The sequence below is a fragment of the Myotis brandtii genome, unplaced genomic scaffold, assembly GCF_000412655.1.
Source record: "Myotis brandtii unplaced genomic scaffold, ASM41265v1 scaffold686, whole genome shotgun sequence".
NCBI classification, from domain to species: Eukaryota; Metazoa; Chordata; class Mammalia; order Chiroptera; family Vespertilionidae; genus Myotis; species Myotis brandtii.
In genome coordinates, this window is record NW_005370683.1 from 1,550,116 (window position 1) to 1,574,359 (window position 24,244).

General features: G+C 37.6%; 1 protein-coding gene across 1 annotated transcript in view; it reads left to right on the forward strand.

The window, feature by feature from the left end:
* The window catches only part of MUC19 (mucin 19, oligomeric), a 114,087-nt gene extending 90,723 nt beyond the window's left edge, over nt 1-23,364 (forward strand). The window contains exons 84-116 of the mRNA XM_014529528.1: nt 1,418-1,471; nt 1,997-2,050; nt 2,196-2,240; nt 2,662-2,715; nt 4,267-4,320; nt 5,899-5,952; nt 6,096-6,140; nt 6,504-6,557; nt 7,614-7,643; nt 8,047-8,091; nt 8,366-8,419; nt 8,619-8,672; nt 9,424-9,477; nt 9,605-9,658; nt 9,780-9,827; nt 10,551-10,604; nt 11,125-11,172; nt 11,421-11,474; nt 11,650-11,703; nt 12,032-12,085; nt 12,227-12,280; nt 12,534-12,587; nt 13,490-13,543; nt 14,827-14,880; nt 15,556-15,603; nt 17,450-17,479; nt 18,139-18,170; nt 18,259-18,421; nt 18,770-18,807; nt 20,199-20,309; nt 21,259-21,298; nt 21,934-22,042; nt 23,008-23,364. Coding sequence (XP_014385014.1) covers nt 1,418-1,471; nt 1,997-2,050; nt 2,196-2,240; nt 2,662-2,715; nt 4,267-4,320; nt 5,899-5,952; nt 6,096-6,140; nt 6,504-6,557; nt 7,614-7,643; nt 8,047-8,091; nt 8,366-8,419; nt 8,619-8,672; nt 9,424-9,477; nt 9,605-9,658; nt 9,780-9,827; nt 10,551-10,604; nt 11,125-11,172; nt 11,421-11,474; nt 11,650-11,703; nt 12,032-12,085; nt 12,227-12,280; nt 12,534-12,587; nt 13,490-13,543; nt 14,827-14,880; nt 15,556-15,603; nt 17,450-17,479; nt 18,139-18,170; nt 18,259-18,421; nt 18,770-18,807; nt 20,199-20,309; nt 21,259-21,298; nt 21,934-22,042; nt 23,008-23,191 — 1,988 coding nt within the window. The 3' untranslated portion in view covers nt 23,192-23,364. The remainder of the gene's footprint in view (nt 1-1,417; nt 1,472-1,996; nt 2,051-2,195; nt 2,241-2,661; nt 2,716-4,266; nt 4,321-5,898; nt 5,953-6,095; nt 6,141-6,503; nt 6,558-7,613; nt 7,644-8,046; nt 8,092-8,365; nt 8,420-8,618; nt 8,673-9,423; nt 9,478-9,604; nt 9,659-9,779; nt 9,828-10,550; nt 10,605-11,124; nt 11,173-11,420; nt 11,475-11,649; nt 11,704-12,031; nt 12,086-12,226; nt 12,281-12,533; nt 12,588-13,489; nt 13,544-14,826; nt 14,881-15,555; nt 15,604-17,449; nt 17,480-18,138; nt 18,171-18,258; nt 18,422-18,769; nt 18,808-20,198; nt 20,310-21,258; nt 21,299-21,933; nt 22,043-23,007) is intronic.
* The last annotated feature ends 880 nt before the right edge of the window (nt 23,365-24,244 follow it).

Below are 24,244 nucleotides of genomic sequence, written 5' to 3' on the forward strand. Positions count from 1 at the left end.
TTTACCATATTTTGGAAAACTCTCAATATTGGCTTCCAGTCTTACAGGTGTAACTTTGTAAGGAAAGGCTGGTGGTGAAATCAGTATGAGAGATTTAACTTGTGATAGCATAGACAACATTAGGATGTCAGTGTGAGATGAGAAATATTATATGTATGAGAAGAGGGAAAAGCAATGTGAACTCTTAAACAGGCATATCCTATGCACAGGGCTTCTCACTCAAAATGCCAATAATTAAAACAATATTTTTCTGGGACATTGAAATATTTTCCTGTTTATCCTTGTATGGTAGGCACCACTGTGAGTATTAGGGATGAATGTAGGAGAAAGGCCCCTCTTTAACCATATTTGACTGACTGGATTTCTGGATCAGTTTCTCATGCTGAGAACATTACTGTTTTTATTGCTTTCTTACTGATGTCGGTCATATTAAAACCAGATTCTCACCTCATCAGGAAGTAGAGACAGGGCCCTTTGCTATAACAAAGATACACCTAGAGCCTTTCTGGAGGGAGGACATCAGGAGATGGACAGGACACATGTTGATGATCTCAGACCTTTTATTTTTCGGGCACCACTGGAATAGCCCTTGGCACAGCTGTTGCTCCTGGCACTTCCAACATAAGGGAGGCAACAGGGTGACATAGGATTTTCTCATGCCCTCTCACAGGTTAGTTGTCTGCACTGATATTATTCATTGTGGGACTACCACCATGTATATCAGTGATCCTGGAACATTCTTTCATTATCTCTTTTCCACCCTATTTCCCCCAGTGGCCACAACATTCAAAGTGGCACAACTAGAATTGGAATAGACACAGGGGAATGCTGCTAAGCTAACACCTACATTTCATGATAGCCTGCTTAAAGCAATCTTCCAAAAATTTTCAACACTATATATATAAGTTCAGGTTTTTAAAAGATAAGCTAGACTTTTTATTGATACCTTATTGCCTGATCCTACAAGGGCCTTTAGTAGAAAACCATGAGTCTAAGCAATGACAAATAAATCGGTAGTATAAAGAGAGATATTTCTCTCTTCTCGCTATAAAGAGACATGATAGCTGAGAACTCAGTAAAATGGTTACAGAAAAAAAATGTTATGTGAGGCATATAAGGATGAATTCTTATCACTAAAAGTCACAGGGTTATAGTTTGGTATTACATGAAGATGTAAATTTTTATTTAAATCATGTGGTGAAAAAACAATTGAGCTAGGACCACCACTATTTTCTTCTTGTAAGTAATACTGATAAAGTCTCTGGAAAATCTCTTGAACAAGGAAGATATGTCATAGGCAAATCTGAAAATAAAGTAAAAACTTGACATTGGCGGCTTGTAAGATCTATTCTGACAATAGCCAAGTGTGTGCTTTCCCACCACCTAGTCTTACTCCTTCCCTTCTTTTCTCTATCAGAGGCCACTACTTCCACGGAAGGAAGTGGGACTACCCAAGCAGGACTTGTAGGAGGTGAGTTTTATTTTAAACTGATTCTCTGGCTTTTTCAATCAAATCCCTCTTGTGTGGTAGAGTAAACACTTGAGAGGGAAGGTGGGCAAAGGAAATGGGCCTGTATTTCCTCTAGGAACACAGCATGCCAGAGACACAAACTTACATATGCCTGAAAACAATATTCTCATATTTCCCCATCTAAATTGCAAGGCCCAGGCCTACAGAGCTAGTTCTTTCATTGACAGGTATGAGGCCACCCTGTGGCCCTGCTCCTGCCTATCAAGGCCCCAGCCTTTATATATGGTTGAACATTTTCTTATAGTCTTTACTAACATCTGTCACTTTGACTTACCATGTTTGTTGATCATGTTGATCTCCAGTTGCTATAATGTAAGGTACGTTAGGGGAGGGATCTTTGAATATTCTGCTCACTGACATATCCAAATGCCTAAAACATTGTTACACAGAAAAGATGCTTAATAAATATTTGTGTAATAGTGAAATGTGTATTTATTTTGAAGCTCACACTACTTGTGTTAATAGGTACCACAACACTTTCACCTGGAGCCAGCAGCAGTTCACAGAAATCCAAGCCAGGTAGGGACACTAAGTAAATTCACCATATGAGAGTATTAGATTCACGAAGTACTACTATAAACCTTGGAATGTCAAGAACCCTCAGATAATTGATAAATAACTATTACAAAGATGAAAACAGCAGGGGCCCTTCTTTCCCTTTTAGGTACCTCTGTCGCACCAGGGAGTCCTGGGACTGGAACTGAGACAGGTGAGGTGACATAAGGACTCCTTTCACTCTACTGGGACCTATGAGAAAGAGAACTCCAGTAGCAACAATGTTATATAGGTGGTCAGGAGATGAAATTGTGGAAAGTCATTGACAGTTCATGGCCTTCTGAAACAGAGATCCTAAGGAAAGGTCTTCTGGTCATTCAAGGACACACAGCTGCTTCAGTACCAAAGAGGGAGCTAATGCTGTGTTGATGGCTTTATCTTTGTCATTTTTAGGTGCTACACAGGAATTCACTAGGGCAATCATTATATCTCGGGGTCCCCACACAGATAGGTTCACAAGAAGAAATCTCCATATTTAAACCCAATAACATTATGTCTCCACTGATAAAGTATCAACATAATTCTCTTATACCTCATATCCTCACTCCTCACCCTTCACCATTTTCTTCCTTCAGCGGCTACCACATCAACAGAAGGCAGTGGCACATCTGGAACTGGATTCAGAACTGGTGAGAAAGAGTTTCTGCAGTTCGGGGTTTATCATTAATAATGGCTCTTCTTAGCCTGGCCGCTGGGAGGGGTGCTTTCCTGCAGAGTGGTTCTCATTTGCTTCCAGTTCTTCTTAGATTTGCCATATTTTGGAAAACTCTCAATATTGGCTTCTAGTCTTACAAGTGTAACTTTGTAAAGAAAGGCTGGTGGTGAAATCAGTATGAGAGATTAAACTTGTGATGGCATAGACATCACTAGGATGTCAGTGTAAGATGAGAAATATTATGTATCTGAGGAAAGGGAAAAGCAATGTGAAATCAAACAGGCATATCCTATGCGAAGGGGTTATTGCTCAAAATGCCAATTATGATATCAATATTTTTCTGGGACTTTGAACTACTTTTCTGGTTATCCTTGCAGGGTAGGCACCCTGTGAGGATGAGACATGAACCCCTATTTAGGAGAAAGGCCCCTCTTTAACCATATTTGACTGAATGGATTTCTGGGACATTTTCTCAGGCTGAGAATGTTACTCTTTTTATTGCTTTCTTACTGATATTGGTCATAGCAAAAACAGATTCTCGCCTCATCAGGAAGTAGAGACAGGGCCCTTTGCTATAACAAAGATATACCTGGAGCCCTTCTGGAGGGAGGACGTCAGGAGATGGACAGGACACATGTTGAAGATCTCAAACCTTTTGTGTATCGGGCTTTACTGGAATAGCCCTTGACGCAGCTCTTGCTCGTGGCACTTCCTACATAGGGGAGGCAACAGGGTGACATAGGATTTTCTCATGCCCTCTCACGGGTCTGTTTTCTGCACTGATATTATTCATTGTGGGACTACCACCATGTATTTTCAGAGATCCTGAAATATTCTTTAATTACTGCTTTTCCACCCTATTTCCCCTGTGGCCACGACATTCAAAGTGGCACAACTAGAATTGGAATAGACACAGTGGAATGGTGCTGAGCTAACCCCTAATTTTCATAACAACCTTCTTAAAGCAGTCTTCTAAAAATTTTTACACTATTTATATATGTTATGTTGGGAAAATTCAGATTTTAAAAAGATCAGCTGGACATTACATTGCCTCCTTATTGCTTGATCTTGCAAGGGCCTTCAGTAGACAACCATGAGTCTAATCAATGACCAATAAATAGGTAGTATATGGAGAGATATTTCTATGTTCCCTCCAGGAAAAGAGACATGATAATTGAGAACTCAGTAAAGTGGTTATAGAAAAAAATTGTTACATGGGGCACTTTGGATGACTTCTTGGCAGTAAAACTAACAGGGTTATAGTTTGCTATTACATGAAGATGTATGTTTTTATTTAAATCATGTGGTGAAAAAACAATTGAGCTAGGATCACCATCATTTTCTTCTTGTAAGTAATACTGATAAAGTGTCTGGAAAACCTCTGGAACCAGGTAGATATGTCACAGCAAATCTGAAAATACAGTAAAAACTTGACATTGGCAGCTTGTAAGATCTATTCTGACTATAGCCAAGTGTGTGCTTTCCCACCACGTAGTGTTACTCCTTCCCTTCTTTTCTCTATCAGAGGCCACTACTTCCACTGAAGGAAGTGGGACTACCCAAGCAGGACTTGTAGGAGGTGAGTTTTATCTTAAACTGAATCTCTGGGGTTTTGAATCAAATCCCTGTTTGTGTGTAGAATAAACACTTGAGTGGGAAGGTGGGCAAAGGAAATGGGCCTGTATTTCCTCTGGGAACACAGCATGCCAGAGTCACAAACTTAGATGGAATAGCCCTTGACGCAGCTCTTGCTCGTGGCACTTCCTACATAGGGGAGGCAACAGGGTGACATAGGATTTTCTCATGCCCTCTCACAGGTTAGTTGTCTGCACTGATATTATTCATTGTGGGACTACCACCATGTATTTTCAGAGATCCTGAAATATTCTTTAATTACTGCTTTTCCACCCTATTTCCCCTGTGGCCACGACATTCAAAGTGGCACAACTAGAATTGGAATAGACACAGTGGAATGGTGCTGAGCTAACCCCTAATTTTCATAACAACCTTCTTAAAGCAGTCTTCTAAAAATTTTTACACTATTTATATATGTTTTGTTGGGAAAATTCAGATTTTAAAAAGATCAGCTGGACATTACATTGCCTCCTTATTGCTTGATCTTGCAAGGGCCTTCAGTAGACAACCATGAGTCTAATCAATGACCAATAAATAGGTAGTATATGGAGAGATATTTCTATGTTCCCTCCAGGAAAAGAGACATGATAATTGAGAACTCAGTAAAGTGGTTATAGAAAAAAATTGTTACATGGGGCACTTTGGATGACTTCTTGGCAGTAAAACTAACAGGGTTATAGTTTGCTATTACATGAAGATGTATGTTTTTATTTAAATCATGTGGTGAAAAAACAATTGATCTAGGATCACCATCATTTTCTTCTTGTAAGTAATACTGATAAAGTGTCTGGAAAACCTCTGGAACCAGGTAGATATGTCACAGCAAATCTGAAAATACAGTAAAAACTTGACATTGGCAGCTTGTAAGATCTATTCTGACTATAGCCAAGTGTGTGCTTTCCCACCACGTAGTGTTACTCCTTCCCTTCTTTTCTCTATCAGAGGCCACTACTTCCACTGAAGGAAGTGGGACTACCCAAGCAGGACTTGTAGGAGGTGAGTTTTATCTTAAACTGAATCTCTGGGGTTTTGAATCAAATCCCTGTTTGTGTGTAGAATAAACACTTGAGTGGGAAGGTGGGCAAAGGAAATGGGCCTGTATTTCCTCTGGGAACACAGCATGCCAGAGTCACAAACTTAGATTAGCCTGAAAACCATATTCTCATCTTCCCCATCGAGATTGCAAGGCCCAGGCCTACAGAGCTAGTTCTTTGATTGGCAAGTATGCGGCCACCCTGTGTCCCTGCTCCTGCCTATCAAGGCCTCAACCTTTATATATGGTTGGACATTTTGTTATAGCCTTTACTAACATCTGTCACTTTGACTTAATCATGTTTGTGGATCACTGTTGGTCTCCAGCTGCTAGAATGTAAGCTACATTAGGGGAGGGATCTTTGAATATTCTGCTCACTGACATATCCAAACACCTAAAACATTATTACATAGAAAAGATGCTTAATAAATATTTGTGGAGTCATGAAATGTGTATTTATTTTGAAGCTCACACTACTTGCTTTAATAGGTACCACAACACTTTCACCTGGAGCCAGCAGCAGTTCACAGAAAACCAAGCCAGGTAGGGTCACTAAGTAAATTCACCATAGGGGAGTATTAGAGTCACACATTTCTACTTTAAACCTTGCAGTGTCAAAAGCCTTCAGGTAATTGATGATGAACTTTTACAAAGATGAAGCATCATCTGCCTTTTTCTTCCTTTAGGCACCGCTGTCACACCTGGGAGTCCAGGGACTGGAAGTGAAACAGGTGAGTGTGACATAAGACCTCCTTTCTCTTTCCCCGGCATCAATAAGAAAGGAAACTCCAGTAGCAACAATGATCCACAGGTGGGGCAGGGAAGGACATTGTGGATAGTTATGGACAGTTAGTTTTGTTCCCTCAGAAACAGAGATCCTAAGGATAGGTCTTCTGGTCATTCAAGGACACACAGCTACACCGGAGGACAACCATTATACCTGGGAGTTCCCACACAGGTAGGTTAACAAGAAGAAATCTCCATATTTTAAACCATTAAACCATTATTAGGTCTGCTCTGATAAAATATCAAATAACCCTTTTCCTAATATTCCAATTCTTCTGACCTCACCCTGCACTAATTTCTTCCATCAGAGGCCACAATGGTAACAGAAAGCAGTGGCACTTCTGGAAGTGGATTCAGAGGTGGTGAGTAAGAGCTCCTGCAGCTGGGAGTTTAATATTAACTATGACTATTGTTACCCTGGCCTGCTGGGAGGTGTGCTTTCCTGCAGAGTGGATCACACATGCTGCCAGTTCTTAGATGTAACATATTGTGGAAAAGCTCTCAACACTGGCTTCTAGTTGTTCCAGTTGTAACATTCTAATGTTGGGCTGGTGTTAGAATCAATATGAGAAGTTTATCCTGTGATGGCATACACATCACGAAGATGTTAGGAGAAGCTGAGAAATATTATGTATCTGGGAAGGAGCCAAAACAATGAGAACTCTTAAACAGGCCTATTGAGGGAAATTCTCTAGGCCAACTATTATACCTGGGAGTTCCCACACAGGTAGGTTAACAAGAAGAAATCTCCATATTTGAAACCATAATATAGATATTAGGTCTGCTCTGATAAAATATCAAATAACCCTTTTCCTAATATTCCAATTCTTCTGACCTCACCCTGCACTAATTTCTTCCATCAGAGGCCACAATGGTAACAGAAAGCAGTGGCACTTCTGGAAGTGGATTCAGAGGTGGTGAGTAAGAGCTCCTGCAGCTGGGAGTTTAATATTAACTATGACTATTGTTACCCTGGCCTGCTGGGAGGTGTGCTTTCCTGCAGAGTGGATCACACATGCTGCCAGTTCTTAGATGTAACATATTGTGGAAAAGCTCTCAACACTGGCTTCTAGTTGTTCCAGTTGTAACATTCTAATGTTGGGCTGGTGTTAGAATCAATATGAGAAGTTTATCCTGTGATGGCATACACATCACGAAGATGTTAGGAGAAGCTGAGAAATATTATGTATCTGGGAAGGAGCCAAAACAATGAGAACTCTTAAACAGGCCTATTGAGGGAAATTCTCTAGGCCAACTATTATACCTGGGAGTTCCCACACAGATAGGATAACAAGAAGAAATCTTCATATTTAACCCCATACTGTAGTTAGTATTCTTGTTCTGATCTAATATGTCAATAATTTTTTCCCTAATATTCCAAATCCTCTGACCTTACCATTCATCATTTCTTTCTTCAGCTGGCACTCCTGGAACAGGATCCAGACCCGGTGAGAATCAGTACCTCACAGTTGGGGTTTACCATTAATTATGACTCTCCACAAGCTCCCATTTTGGAGGTGTTCTTTCCTGCAGAGTTGTTTGTATTTACTCAGTATTTTCTTTGATTTAACATATTATCAATACACTTTCAATGCCTGCTCATGCCTCACAGCTGTAACTTCCTTACGAATGGCTATTGGTGAAATCCCTGTAAGAGGTTTCCTCTGTGATGGCATATACATCACTAAGATGATAGAAGACCCGAGAATATTCTATATGTGGGTAGAAGAGAAAGCAATGTGAACTCTGAAGCCTATGCTACATATAGGTCCTCTTGCTGAAAAGTGCAATAAGGATAGTCAGTATTTTTTGACACATTCAAACAGTTTTCTGGTTTTCCTCTCACATTAGGTGCCACTGCAATGCCACAAGGCCAAGCAACTGGGAGTGTGACAGGTGAGCCTGGGAGAAACCCAGCTTTCTTCTTCATTTTAAGTGAATGGAACGTCTGTAGAGGGTGCCTTACCTTGGAAATATTGCAATTTTTACTACTTTCTTAGTGATATGGATTATAGGAAAGGTATATTATTGTCAACTCATCAGGAAGTAGTGAAAGGGCCCTTTGATATAACAAAGATACACTTAGATTCCTTCTAGAGGCAGCTATTTAGGAGCTGTATAGGAGTCAGCAAGAGTTGCCGTTGAAGTTCTCAGAACTTTTGTGTTTCAGGCACCACTGGTCCAGCTGTTGGCACAACTGTTGCACCTGGCAGTTCCAACACAAGTAAGTCAACAAAGTGGCAGAGAATCTTTCAGATGATATTTCTCTTCTATTGTTTTCCTGTGTAGCAGAACTACCCTACCTTTCTGTGGTCCTCAAATAAATTTTAATGATCTCTATCCTCTTTTCCTCTATATTGGGGGCCAGCACTTCTGTAGAAGATGGTGGAATAACAAGAGGTTTTTTTTTCCCCTTCTCTTAGAAGCCACAACTTCCACAGGAGGCAGTAAGGCTACACAGGGAAGATTGCCAGGAGGTAAGCTTCTTAGTCCAAAGCCTAGGGCTATCTATCATCCTTTGTCTATTTGGCTTGCTGCAGTGAAAAAATGAATAAGAAGGGGTGTGAGGGAGGGACCTGCCTTGTCTCTGAAGCCATATTGTGTGATATCAACCTGATGATTATTTTGCTTGGGAACTCCAAAACCTCAGATGTCTCAGCCAGTCTGTCCTCAGTGTTCTGGCTTACAGAGAAGTTCTTCTCCGCCGCTCCCCACCCCCTTGGAAAAAAATGATATAAATGTATATTGCCTATATCTCACCCCCCTATTACTTCCAATCCTCCTTACCCCAGTAGCTTGCCAATTTCTATTCCCTCTCTCATTTACTTATACATAATATTTATTGTTTATTTTTTATCTCTCCATACTAGAGAGCTCCATGAAGGCAACTTGCTTATCAAAATGCTCTAAGTTATATAAAATATTATAACTTATAAAGATTAAAACCATACTTTATTTTCTCCTTTACACACTTCTGGCACACCAGGTGCATCTTTCCCTAAAAATGAAATAGGTAAGGGGCATTTAAAAACCTGCTGTGACATTTAATTACCAAATAGTGACAGGGAAACCTGGGAAATAAAATACTGTGAAGTTGCTCATTTTTTATTTTCTTCAGAGAAGAGTATCTTCAGGAAAGGGCTTCCAGTGTTTTAGGGCCACATTGGTGCTGCCAAGATGAACTGTGGAGGAAATACTCCATTGTTCCATTTCCATTTTGCATTTTAGGTACCACTGAAGAGTTTTCTGGAACAACTGTTACATCTGGAGGTTTTAACACAGGTAGGTTAACAAGAAGGAAATACCCCTTATTTAACCTCTCCTTTAGGGCTGCTATAATAAAATACTATTGCAATATCCCTTCCCAGTATTCCAAGTTACCAGACTGTATCATCTTTGCGTGTTGCAGGTACCACTAGGGTAGCTTCTGGCACTACACTTGAACCTGGGAGTTCAAACACAGGTGAGCCAGCAGCTGGAGAGAATTGCCCACCGTACTGTCATTGAGAAAATTATACCCTTACCTTTCGTCAGAATGCTAAATGCTCTTTAGCTCATGTTTGTCTACCTTTCCTTTCTCTTAGAAGCTACAACACTCCCTAGAGGCAGTGGAACCACAGGAAGCAATACAGGTGAGCTCGCAGGCATCCTAAGCTCTCTACTTTTCAATGACATCATAGCTAATACTTTCAAGCACTAACTATTCGACATACACACGTCTCATTATTATTTCTTTTATCCCTCACTCCAAAATGATGAGGTAAGTACGATTCTTTTTACAGATGAAGACATCTGGGGCTCAGAGATATTAACCAACTTTCCCAAGGTCACTCAGCAAATAAACAGCAGATTTCAACTCAGGCAGTCTGGCTCTAAAGGCCATCCTCTTAACCATGATACTATACTACCATTATACAATATCACTAGATTTCCTTATTATATGTCTAAATTTTTCTAGAACATTAAAATTTCTACAGCATCCATACATTACCCAAATAAAAATTCAACAGGCCATCAATTCTGCTTCATTTCTTTTCCTAGGAGAATCTAGTAGCATGGTCACTGGCATTCAAATAGGTAAAGGAAAATACCTTTGTCTATTGAACATTGACCCCAGAGAAAGGAAAATTATCTTTGAGACTATCCAACACCACCCCACATTATACCCTCCAACAAATTTATATTCAGAATGCAACATTAGAAAATGCATAAAATCACTCTGGAACAAGCTATTCCTGAAAGTGGTCTTTTTATATATATAATAAAGAATTTTGTAATTTCCTAATCCTATTCTAGAATATAATCTTCTTATGGGAATGAAATCACACAATGTTGCCATTCAATTTTGCTTTTAGGTTCTACTGGAGTGGCCCCTGGCAGTACCATCTCATCTGGAAGTTCCAACACAGGTGAATCAATGAGGAAACATGTACTATAATTTCTTTCTTGGACTAGCTCTAAAGCAACAGCACATGATGCCTTTTTATTATAGGTTTCCACTAGCCCTCACTACTTCCTTTCACTCTCAGAAGCTACAGTTTCCATAGAAGGAAGCCTAACCAATGAAAGTAGAATTGGCAACTCTTGAGTTCCTGCTAATTCATAGTCTGCCTTTGCCTCTTCATGGGGATATTTGTTAGAGGAAGCGTATACTTATGAAAACCATATTATTTCTTTTGGACAAACCTTATACTATAATTCTTAAAAGAGATGTCCAGAAAGGTTTCTCCTTGTGACATTCAAGCTATTACCCTGGTGTCAGATGGAGGCCATATATGTCCCTATGGTTCTCTTTAGAGAAACAGAGATGATGGAAGTAACTCTGGAAGTTTAGATCTATCTAATTTTGGATTTCAGATAGTGTGAATTTATTCGTTGAGTATAATTAAATACATTTACAAAAATGTTGTTTCTATGTCTTGTTATTAGGAGTCACCACTGGCACATCTGAGAGTTCAAGTCCTGGAAGTAAAACAGGTAAACATGAGAAAGGCCCAGAAACCTTTCATAGTTAATCCTAGGGAAACAATTTATCAAGACTGAACTATAAGCCTATGTATTTATTGTGGCCCTGAATTAAAAAATGGAGAATGCACCTCATTTTAGCAGGATAACCCAAAGAAGGGTCTTCTACTTTTGAGTTACAGTTTTGTTGTTGGTTATGCTCTTCTCAGGATGGTCAATATATCACCATTTGCATTTTCATTTTCTTTCTTCTACTTTAGGAACCACTGGTGTGGTCTCTGGCACAACAGTTGCACCTGGAAGTTCCAACACAGGTAAATCAATAATCAAATAGGGAATATAAGGAGCTTCAGTGAGGAGGTACCCTTCCCGTCCCTGACCCATCAACTCCTCCACCCAAATTCACACATTCCCTTCCATATCCTGGAGATACCACCAAACTTTTCTCAGTTATGGGACTTATTCTTCTCCTTTCTTTCTTTCACTTAGGGGCCACAACTTCTTCGGAAAGTGGTGGAACCACTGAGGGTGAAATGAAAATAGGTAAGCACTAGAAATCAGATAATTATTTTTCTCTTCATCTTAAAGTAAATTACATTGGCTATAATAAACTTAGTGGAAATACTACTCTACCTAAATCTCTCTTCAAGCACAAATTCTCAGTATGTTGGTACTTTATCCCATGTAAATTGCCCTTTTCTTTGTATATTTGTAGTAAAATGGCATAATAGAAATTATGGCATCACTTAAGGCAGGAAAGTGCTGATGTAATCCTCTTAGTTCATTAAGAAACCCAAATTTGTTCAACATTAAATCCTACTTTTAAGCCAAAGGGAATTCACAAATTGATTCTCTCCTCTTGTGATTTCAGTTACCACTGAGGTCACTACTGGCACAACAACTGCACCTGGGAGTTCCAACACAAGTGAGTGATGAAAAAGTTGAAGAGCCACATGATCTTTACAGACCTGGTGTCTGCCATAGGAATGGTACATAAAGTAACGCTATTACAGATTTTTAAAAAAAATTTCTGTATCCCATGCCACTCTCTCCTATTTCTTCTCAGAGACTACAACTTTTACAGAAGTTGAAACTACCACTGGAGTTGGAATGGTAACTGGTAAGTGGTTTGCTCTTTCAGCCTTTTGGTATTCAATAATTTTCTGTTTGAGTTTGTGGTAGATGATAAATGAGTGAGAAGATGGCTGAGATAGGGTTTTGTATTCTATTTGAAGAAACAATATGTCAAATCAATAACACTTGGGCCTTGTTGTCAGACTTATTTTTTTCCATACACCAGCCTTTTAGATGTGAGTTTATGAAGCCAAAAATGATGTATTACTTTCAATCTCTTATTTATCTTGCCTTTGCAGGTACTACTACAGGGTCTGCTGGAGCTTCCAGGGGCCCAGGGAGTCCCAGTCCTGGTTAGTAGATATGTTTAATTCATACTTCTTGGGCTTTTCTTACCTAGGTTAGCTCCCTGGTTTTTCCTAGAGAACATCCTATACATGTAATTCTCTAGACACATTATTTTATTTTTTTACTTTATTCTTTTTTTTTGGTTAAGGAATTCTACAACAATATTAGTAATAGTTATCAGTAGCCAAGAAGGTAGTAGAGATCACTACAATAGATGTTAGTAAATTTGTAAATTAAGGCCTCGATTGAGATGCCTTATCCTTGATCACAAGTTTAGAAGCAATTAAAAAAATTTTTTTTAAAAATTTGTTTGTTTCCTTCCATTGGAGAACAAGAGAGATAAGTCACTGGAAGAAAATCATGTGACTATAAGACAAACATTCCCTAATTTAGTAATTAGGTTCTAGATGATTCTAGATCTAGAGAAATAAAATGTATGAGGAAATTAGGACTTTTACTTCCATATTTTTTTTTGACATGCAAGCATTAGAAAGTGCATTGAACAATATGCATGGCTTAATATTTGGCGCAAGAAAAATTGTTAAACTGCTCTCTATTACTTAAGAGAAACAGGAACACTTGTCAATATCACACTCTTCTTAGGGCAAGAAAACCTTTGTAAGGCGATGAGCCTTACAGGTGCCACTGGGATAGCCTCTAGAATCTAATTACTAAATTAGAGGAGTAGAGGTTAAAATTCAGCCCATATCCCTATAACAAGGTGAAAATTCATGAGGCCTCATCTGCCCAAAGGGATGTTTATTGTAATTCACAGAGGTACCCTATGGATGAGCTGCAACATTGGCCCAGACTTTCATCTGATTTACTTTCTCTCTTATTGTTGATCTTTGAAAAATAGTCATAAGACCTGCATCTGAAATGAAATGTTCTTCATTTGCCTTTGTAGCTACTACTGTAGTATCAAGTGGAAGTACTGGTGGCCCAGAAAGTTCCAGTCCAGGTAATAGAAATGACTGACTGAAATAAAGTTTACATGCTAAACATTCTTCTCCCTTAACACCCAAGTGTTTCAGTTATCCAATATTTATCCCTTTGAATGAGTATCCAACTTGAACTTTAAAAGAAAAATTGTTCCAGGTGGACTTAAATAGGCAAGAAATACTTTATATAAGACTAGAGGCCCGATGCATGAAGATTCATGCAGGAATGGGCCTTCCTTCCCCTGGCTGCCGGCACCGCCTTTGCTCTGGCCGGAGCCTCCTTTCTGCCTTCCCACACTGTCCAGAGGCCCAGAGCAGCTGGGATGGTGTGGAAAGCTTGCATCCGCTTGGGGCCTACGTATGCAAATTAACCCACCATCTTTGTTGGGTTAATTTGCATATGCACTCCTGATTGGCTGGTGGGTGTTGCAGAGGTATGGTCAATTTGCATCTTTCTCTTTTATTAGTGTAGATTATTGCAATAGGAGTCAATACCACTGCAATAAGGGTGAGATTTTGAACTTAACTCTGCTGAAACTAAAGGCAGAAGAGTTTTTTAAGTGTTGGGGTGAAATGGTGGAAAAGTACTGGAGGGCAGGCCATTAGGGGAGAGGTTGGTCTAAATGATTAGGCCATGGATGGTTACTAATTGGTACTTGTAGAATGAAAGTAGGCTCCTACCTTCCCACAGAGACAGGGAGATAAGGGTGCTATTATTCTTGATGATTACATGTCAAGGGGGTGGCTCTCAGGTCTTTGAAAAAGATTCCAGGATTTTAAAACTGGCCAGAGCTGAAGGAATATTTGCATCTCAGAGAAATAACTTATAATTGCAAGTTTTTTTAAAAATAAAGGCTCTAAGAAAAGGGAGTCCAGGGACCTGTAGTCAGGAAGAAGCATGCCTGAAGTTTGATCATGCTGAGGGAAATGTTAAGGCCATCTTAATAAACAGAGATGTTTTCTCATTTTCTCTCACTCTACTATAACTTCTGTCTCCCCAAAACTGCTACAGGATAACCAAGAAACCAAGTTATAGGAAATAAAACAGTCAAGTGTGGAAAAAGTTTTTGTCACTTAGAGAAGGAAATTCAAAAGTGAAATTTACCAGGATCATAGGAAAATATTCATTTCTGTGAGCAAGGAGCTGCTGAGATAGAAACCTCTTATGGTTCAATTGCAGGAGCCTTAGTATATGCATGAGAACATGCCAAGTGCTTTGAGACTTTGTTTCATGTAGAGGTGTCTCAGGACATGCTCTTTTGAGACCAGAAAAAGCTCATTGCTCTTTTGCTGCTCATTTTAGGTACCTCCCAGGAAGCATCTGAAACGACCATTGCTTCTGGAATTTCTACCACGGGTAAGCCAAATAATAATAAACAAACTTTGCTTGGTGGCATCTCAGAAGACAGGATAGGTTACCAGAAGTTAAACTCTATCTTCTCCCGTCCACTGTATGCACCATGTTTGTCCCTCCCTTAGTGGTCACTGCTTCCACAAGAGTCAAGGAAACCTCTGGAACTAGAATGTAACCATATGAATGCTGGCAATACATACTCGTTGCTGAGCAGTGTGCCTGTGATTACATATAAGGAGCTGAGTTTGGGGGAGAGGCGTGGTGGAAAAGAAAAAGGAGAGAGGCTAGGAAGTTATGCTGAATTTCCTTTTGGAATATGACTTTGAAGCTCAACTAGGTGTGTGTGTTTTTCTAGGACTTTTTTGGTTAGGCTTTCACCAGAACTCCTCTCCTAAAGACATAGTTATAAAGCTCTTAGTTTGAAATCTCTGAGTATGAGATTATGAAATATGCTATTCCTGTCAAATGGAATACTAACAAACCCCGAAGTGTCCTAGCCAGATTAAATGAAATGACCCAAATGTACTGGAATGAACTGTCTATTCTACACAAAGTTTTCCTTGAGCATGAATGTGTGTGATCATTTGTACACTCATATACTAGTACACAGAGGCTTGATGTGCATACATGTTATTCTGATAAATAAAATGACAATGCCATCCTCTTATTTCCCCTCAGAAGCCACTGCAGTAGCAACAGGAGATCAAGAAACTAAAAATAAAGCAGGTCAGTATGGGAAAAATCCTAATTTCCTTATTATTCGGGGGAGATTATTATGGGCACCAAAACTATCTTTACAGTATGTTTAATGCTAACCCATAAACAAGTACAGCATTGGCATGCAAGCATTATTTATTTATAGCTAATACTTTAGAGCACTAACTATAAAAAATTATTAATTAATTATAATTATCTATCTATCTATCTCATAATTGTACAGCAATTATGGTCTCAGGAGTGGAGAGTGTTAATACCCATCTATTAGTTGGCACTATTGAGTGAAGGGATCACAAAGGATCTGATTGAGTTTAATATTGGCTAGAGTGAGAAGGGAATTCTACCAAATAGCCCTTGAGAAGACAGAGACATGAAATAACATGAGTGAATTCAGGAGTCAACCAGATATTGGTGATGACTGTGTGAAGTTCAGGGAAGAAATGGTATCGAAAAGGTAAGTAGAGGAAAGTTCATGAAGGACCTTATTTCCAAACTTAAACAAGACTTTAATCCAGTGGTCTCAACCTTGGCTGCACATTAGAATCACCTGGGAATCTTTTTAAAATCCTGATTTCTAGGCCTCATTCGATGAGACCCACTGGTTTAATCCTTACACTAACTGGGATCTCTATTAGACTTTTATTAAGAGAATAATATGATCAGATAGGTGTTTTAGAGAAATTACTCTGATAACAAGGTAGAGATTAGGAGATTGTTCTTTTTTATTATTATTATGAATATCTTCAATGAACTCTTGGAATTCTGGTTCAGGGAAGATTTTTTCTGCTGTATTTATGCCCCATAGATCATTACTCTCTCCTGCTGCTGGTTTCTGTTAACCTGCCAAACTTTTTTAGTTCGGGATTAGCCTTGCCTCCCTCAGTAAAGAGAGACATTTGATCCCCCAAACTCCCACATGTTTAATTTTCTTTCTGTTTTTCTGTACCTATTATTTGTTGGCATCTCTCTACCTTAACATGCAGAAATTTTAACTTCCTCTAAAATATTATCTTGCTTCTAGGCCAGACATTTTACCTGGTAGGTAGAATAAAAGTATTAATCTGATTATTAATTATTTGAAAATAGAATTTTAATTTATCAGGCAATTGTTGGGTTGACTAAAATATGTGATGTGCAAAGCCTCAGAAAGAAACATATGACCAGTTTAAAATATTTGGTTAGGGTAGAGATAGAGCAAGATTGAAGTAGTTCAAGAAGACAAAAAGAAGATAAAAGTTTTTAAAGGATTAAATAAGTTGGTAATTACAAATACATTTCTCAGATATATGAATTATTCTTTTTCTATTTTTTATTAAAAATATTTTTATGGATTTCAGAGAGGAATGGAGAGGGGGAGAGAGATAGAAACATCAATGATGAGAGAGAACCATTGATTGGCTGCCTCCTGCACACCCCCTACGGGGGATTGGTCCACAACTTGGGCATGTGCCCTTGACCGGAATCGAACCTGCAATTCTTCAGTCTTCAGGCCAATGCTCTATCCACTGAGCCAAGCTGGCTAGGGCTTCTTTTTCTTTTTGATTATGTATTTTATTGTCGTATTCATCATAATTGTCTCCCAAGAAAATTTTGAAGAGAAGTTTACCATGATGGCTTATCATTTCTCCTTTAGATTCTCATATGCCTGCCATTAAAATTGGAGATCCAAAGGGAATACTCTCTAATGGTGGAATTTCAAATGCCTCGAGGAGCAGAAAGGGAAAATAGACAGGAATGTGTCTGTTTGTACGGCTAGCCATGTAGCCAATTACTTTCAGTAATAAGATAACTCTACTTACCCCGAAACTATTCTAAGGACTTTAGGGACTAATCTGAGCTGTCTGTTCTTACACAGGCTGTCCAGCACCACTTCCACCACCTCCAGGTAAGAATACCTGCACTTGAAAAGCAATCATTCTGCATTGATGTTTAGATGAGAAACTGGTTTTAAGGGCAAAATAATACAATCTGTTCTGTGCACATTGAGTTTAAGGTTCTTACAGATTGGCCAGCATGCTATTTATTAGACTGAATGAGATCTGGGTCCATCTCACACATGATGTCTGGACTGGAGCTAGAAATTTGAGAGTTATCTACTTAATGTTATAGTGGACACTGTGGAGAGAGGGGAGGTATCAGGGGAAAGACTAGAGAAAGAGCTGATAGAGGAATTTCAGAGTGTTGAATCTGAAAGAAGAATATTTTCAAGATGAGAGTTACAAGTGTTAGCTATTGCAGGGAACTTAAAAATCTGAGAAGGCCCTTGAAACTGGTCATTATAAAGTCTAAATTTCCCCTAAGAGAAATTTAGAATTCTCATTTCCTGGGGTTTCTAAAAAATAGGAAATATATGCTTTTTCGGGACAATTTGCTCAAAGTAGGTGGATATGATTTTTCCACTTAAAGGCACTGTAATCCTCCATAATTCTGTGTCTCTGAAATCGTAGTGCTAATTACACTATTGGCCACCTGGTGGTTATCTACAAATAACAGATGGTTATATTTTGCCAAATTTAATTAGTGTTTATCATTTCATGTTAACAGTTTGCCATGGTCCACTGGGAGAAGAGAAATCAGTAAGTACATAGTTCTTCTTCACTTTAATCCATATTTGCTGTCATTCCTGTATTGGAGTAAAAGTCTAAACTTGGTTTGTTCCTGTAGCCTGGAGACACATGGACTGCTAATTGCCACAGATGCACCTGTACCAATGCTAATGCGGTGGACTGTAAACCCAAGGAGTGCCCTTCTCCCCCCACATGCAAAACTGAAGAGAGGCTTGTAAAGTTCAAAGATAATGACACCTGCTGTGAAATTGGATACTGTGGTGTGTATTCATAATACATTATTTGAATTGAATTGAATTGAATAGTTGTTTACTTACATATCCAAGAGATATTTATTGAGCCGCTAATATGTGCCAAACACTATGCAGGATAGGTGTGATAAATAAAACAGAATCAGTAGTTTCCCTCTTAAAATTTACTATCTTTGTAATGGGGAAACCCAAAATTAACAGCTATGAATATAAGCAGTAGATTAAAGAGTTATGATGATGTTATGGGAAGAACATTATGATTGGCTGATAAATACTATCCGATTTACAATTTCTGTTTTATAAATAGAAATAATTATAATGTTTACTTTAGGATAAAATAATATATTTGTTTTTCAGAACCAAGAACATGTTTATTTAACGATACCAACTATGAGGTAAGGTCGTTTTCTATTTTATCCTATTTTTATCAATATAATTATGAACAAATACAGCCTTTTTCAGCTTATGACATGAAAATTTCATAGTCAACTGTGGGGAGGAATTTTTCCCCCTATTTTCAATTTTCAAAAGGAATGTCAAATGTAACACTCAGCATGGCTCCCTTCAAAGGGAGAAAATATACTTGATCATTAACTACCTAGCATTAGAGCTTCTGAATAATATTTCCCATGGGGCTTGCCAGATGGAGAAGATACACTTTGTAACATTCTAATCAATGAACAGAGTTAAACTGTAATTATAACCAGGAAGATCAGATGGCCAAACTGTCACAGATCAAATAAGAAAACCCCAAAGACTAGAACCCCATTATGTGAATATAGCAGTACAGGGGTGGGTTTTGACAACTGATTTGGCATTTTGGAAAGTAATTTAACTTCTTAGAAAAAGTACCAGGAAGCCATAAAAACCAGATGATTCTCAAAATGACTTTAATATATTTTAACTGATGATACTAAATATTAAAAAATCTGAAATAAAGTATATGTGGTATGTTAGGAAATACATAGAAGCAAAGCCCATGAGAGTTTTAATTTGGTAACTTATTTATCACACTCAATTTTTAGTTTCTTAATTTTTAGTTTCCAAAGGTGACCTGACTTGAGAATTTATGATAGTCTTTAAACATAAAATATGATGATTATTTAAAGAACAAAGAAAACATTTACCTCTATGCATTTATATGCAAAACAATTGAAATAATAAAATTCTAGTTCACCAGAAAATGTATTTTGTAGTTTTAGGCCTTGAAAGAAATGCAATTCCCCAAACTGGTGTTTGAATTTTGAGCATAAATTAATTATAAAGCAATCTAGAGAGCTTTAAAAGTATATGACCTGAACCTGTATACATTTGTTAACCAGTGTCATCCCAATAAATTCAATAAAAAGAAAATAGTATAGAAACACAAGCAAAGACAGAAGATGTTACTTGTCATTTGTGATAAACCTATTTTATGCCCTTCCCCTCCATTTGAATTTCCGATTTGTTTCCCCTTAAACTTAGAGCATAAAAACCGGTCAATTGACTGCTACAAATAAAATAACCTTTCTTGAAAACACTTAAAAACGATAACAGAGTAACTGTATGCAGATCTTAATTTGAGAACCTTGACACATTCTGTGCTATCAATGATTAACTTTGATGGAAGTAGAAGGCTTTCAATCCACCTTTTCTTAAATATTAACCTAATGGCTGAACGTGCCTCTGGAAATTCACTAACCATCATGAATTTTGATTTTTTTTAATACAGGTTTTATTATCAACAGCAAAAAGAAATCAAGGTGACTAATTACTTTGTTCTCTCCCCATTCCCACTCCCCCCCAGATTGGTGCTTTTTTTGATGACCCCAACAACCCATGCGTCTCCTACTTCTGCGACACAACTGGTTTCCGTGCAGTGGTCGAAGACTGCCCCAAGCAGACCTGGTGTGCAGAAGTAAGTCATCTTCTCAAATAGTACAACAGCAAGGTTCACTTCTCATGTTCAATACAAACACAACCTGTCTTCTTTCTCATTTGGAAAAGTTTATATCTGACCAATAGACCTCTTATAGACTTCATTCCAGATTTCTCATTCACCTTTTATTATCATGTGTATTTTTCATATCAAAGATATATTTGCAGGCTCTCTAAAATTTAATCTAGTGCTATTCTAGAAGAAGTTAGTTTCTGTGGAAAGCCTATTGTTATTTTTAAGCAAACAAAAAAAAACCTAGTTTGTTATCAAGGTTTATAGAGTCAGGTTAATAATTTTCTATAAAAATACAAAAATTTCTTGTAACTCCATATGTCTACTGTTCAGAGTTTTCTTAGTGCCACAATCTTTATTTTTATGGTGCTCAAATGTGGTGAGGATTTTGAATTAATAAGTACTTAAATGTAAGTTATTAAGAAAAGTTTAAGCTTATTTTTCTTTCTGAAGATATAATTGATAATATAGTTCAAAGCTTTATTTTAGAACTTTAATATTGGACTTCCACATTTATTGCATTTTTATCCTGAGACATTGATAAGTTTAAGAGAATAATAATGTGTGAGGTAAAAATTCCTGCCTGTGAGAAACTTACAGTGTCTGATAGTAATATCACTGTTAAAGTATTTTTCAATTACAATAGTAAGGGGTGTTTTTTTTATTCCTTTGCATTTTATTTTAAAGAAAATTTCATTTAAGTATTGTTTTTCCCTTTCAACCCACTGTTGCAAAAATTAGTGTAAATACTGTCTCATTTTTATTACTACTGTCTCCCATCCGTGCTCCCTGAAACTGAGCCTGAGGTTTTCATCTGTTCCATTTTCTCCCCTTGAAATAATATTTCAATAAGTTAAAAAATGTTATATTATTTATAGAAAATTTCAGTCTTTTTCTTTTTCTCTCACCCATATAGGCAGACCGAGTCTATGATTCAAAAAAATGTTGCTATAAATGTAAGTAAAATTAAGTTCCACATGTAGAGGCAATATAAACTGTTGAAAAAATTAACTTCTTTAAACAAAATGGCAGATCATTAAAAGAAAGTTTCATGTGTTTTTAACACAATAGGTATTCTAATCTATATGCATAAACTGACAATGGATATTTTCACATAATATACGATAGTTACTTATTCGTGTTGGTTGTAACAAAACTAGTTATGTTTACAAGGAAAAAATAATTTTCATGGAAAGAAATTTAGCTTGCTCTCATCTAACATCAGCAGGTTATGTTGTAAATTGATATATTAAATCATAAGAATGATCAGCAATGAGAAAATAAATAGATACCAAAAATAACCATGCCCCTCTGTCTTCCTTTCCCTCCCCCTTTTCTTTACTCCTTCCTTCTCCCCTTCCTCCTCTTCCTTCTTTCCTCTTCTCCTTCTCCTATGGTAGGAATAATAGCAATAACAATAAGATAACATTTATTGAGTGTTAGTCACTTCTGCTGGGTGCTGACATAGATAATCTCGTCAGTAAAATTGTGAAGTATTTATTATTGTTCTCTAATTATGGTTAAGAAAGCTGAGACTTAGCAATTGTTAATGTTAAATCTTTCTGACTCTCGGATCCATTTTTTTTTTTAGGTAATACCAATTGCAGATCTTCACTTGTCAATGTGACTGTTAAGTACAATGGTTGCAAGAAAAGACTTGAGATGGCAAGATGCGTAGGGGAATGCAAACAGACCATCAAGTGAGTTTTTCTTGGAACATGTACTGTATGTTAATTTTGTAACATTGTTAAGGCATGAGACTTTTAAAACATTATTATATAGGAAAAATATTTAAGATTTTTTATTGGTTGTTAGAGATAGAGGAGAGGGAGAGATAGAAATATTGATGTGAGACTGAAACATTGATTGACTACCTCTTGCATAACCCCTACCTGGGACTGAGCCCACAATCTGGGGGCATGTGCCCTGACCAGGAATTGAACTGGCAACCTTTTGGTGCATAGGATGACACCCAACCAACTGAGCCACACTGGCCTGGGCCATGGAAAACTTTTATATGCTAGCTAATGATCAGAACCTTAATATTTAAAATATTAGAATATGAGAATCCTAATAAGTGATGAATCATTTTGAAGTAGCTTTCTCTATATATCCAATGTAATACATTTATGGCAAATGTATTTATTTTCATACAGTGATTACAGAGAGTACTTAAGCAATTACTCTTGCTAAAAGTGTATTTTTAAACTGTCACATGCATTTTAGATATAACATTTTACATTTTTTCCTTTATGTACACTTACACATGTAAATTAATTTATGAAGAATAATGATTGGGTGTTAAACTGCATATTTTAAAATCATTTTTTTATATTTTTTTGCACCATGAATTTATGAAGAATAATGATTGGGTGTTAAACTGAATATTTTAAAATCATTTTTTTATATTTTTTTGCACCATAATGCTCTAATTATGAGATTATAAATCTCCATTTTGAATTTCTTTTCCTCTTTTTTTTTTTATCTTACTACCACTTATCACTGATCTACATCAGAAACGTATAGCAATACAAGGTGTAGGGAAAAAAATAAATTGGTTGGGAGGCTTGGTAAATCACGTAGACAATTAGAAGTTGAGCATTGATGTCAATTTATTTCCAAAGACATTCCAAAAATATTAATTACTGGATATTTTATTTTTTAGGTACAATTATGATATCTTTCAGTTGGAAAATTCCTGCCTTTGCTGCCGAGAAGAAAACTATGAGTTCAGAGACATCATTCTTGACTGTCCTGGTGGCAAAACCTTGTCTTACAGATACAGGCACATCACAGCATGTTCTTGCTCAGACAAGTGCCATCAATCTTCATCCTCAGCGAGCATGTAATGTTAACATTACCTTTCCAGTTGTAACAGGCGGGTATTTATTTTATAAGTGAACAAAAATCAGCACTCACTTGTGAGAATAATGAAACACTGTATCTCTATGCAAAAGTGAATTCTCATTATGAGGCATTTTGTTCTTTTGTTGACTGAATCTGGAAAAATAAATACAATTTTGCAAGCAATTCATGAGTACATGTATTTATTTTATAGCAATAAGAATTCTTTTTTTATTTTAATATGCTTTATTTCTCAAGATAAACAAGTTCTTTGGGGGATCTTTAATTGCAGTGCTTATCTGTGAATAGGTGGCTCTAGCCAAAGGAATTCTAAGGAGAAACTGAGTCATCTCATGGCTGGTCAATAAGCTCATGTTCTACTCTCCACCTGATGAGGCCATTATCCTGTTTTGTTCTTTCTCTTTGGTTAAACTTACTGAAAATGTAGTCTTTGTTCTCTTTCCTCACTTCTCTATGCCAGTTACATCACCTCTTTCATTCTACTACAACTCCCTCTACTTCGGATGCCAGTGGACTCCTTAAAATTCTTCCTATAGGGGCTGATATCATTTCCACTCTTCCTTGAATCCCATATATATATATATTTCAGAGAGGAAGGGATATATATATATATCTCAATGATGAGAATCATTAATCACCTGCCTCCTGCATGCCCCCTACTGGGGATCAAGCCCTCAACTGGGGCATGTGCCCTTGACTGGACTTGAACCCAGGACCCTTTAGTCTGCAGGCTGATGCTCTATCCACTGAGCCAAACCAGCTAGGGCTTGAATAATTTTTCTTACTGTTTCTGTTACATCATTTTCAATTAATGCTCTACATTTTGTGGACACATTTGTTACCATTGTAATTGGCTAATTATTAATATTAATATAGGAGGAGAGCAAAGGGGAGGCCACACATTATACGCATGGTCTTCTGGATAACTTCACCAGGAAGCTTCAAGTTTCACACTCCCTACAGGGAACCCCGGTCCACTCCCTGCAGATCACTAGGGCAAGGGACCAGACAGAGGGGGAAATGTATGCATGCACAGT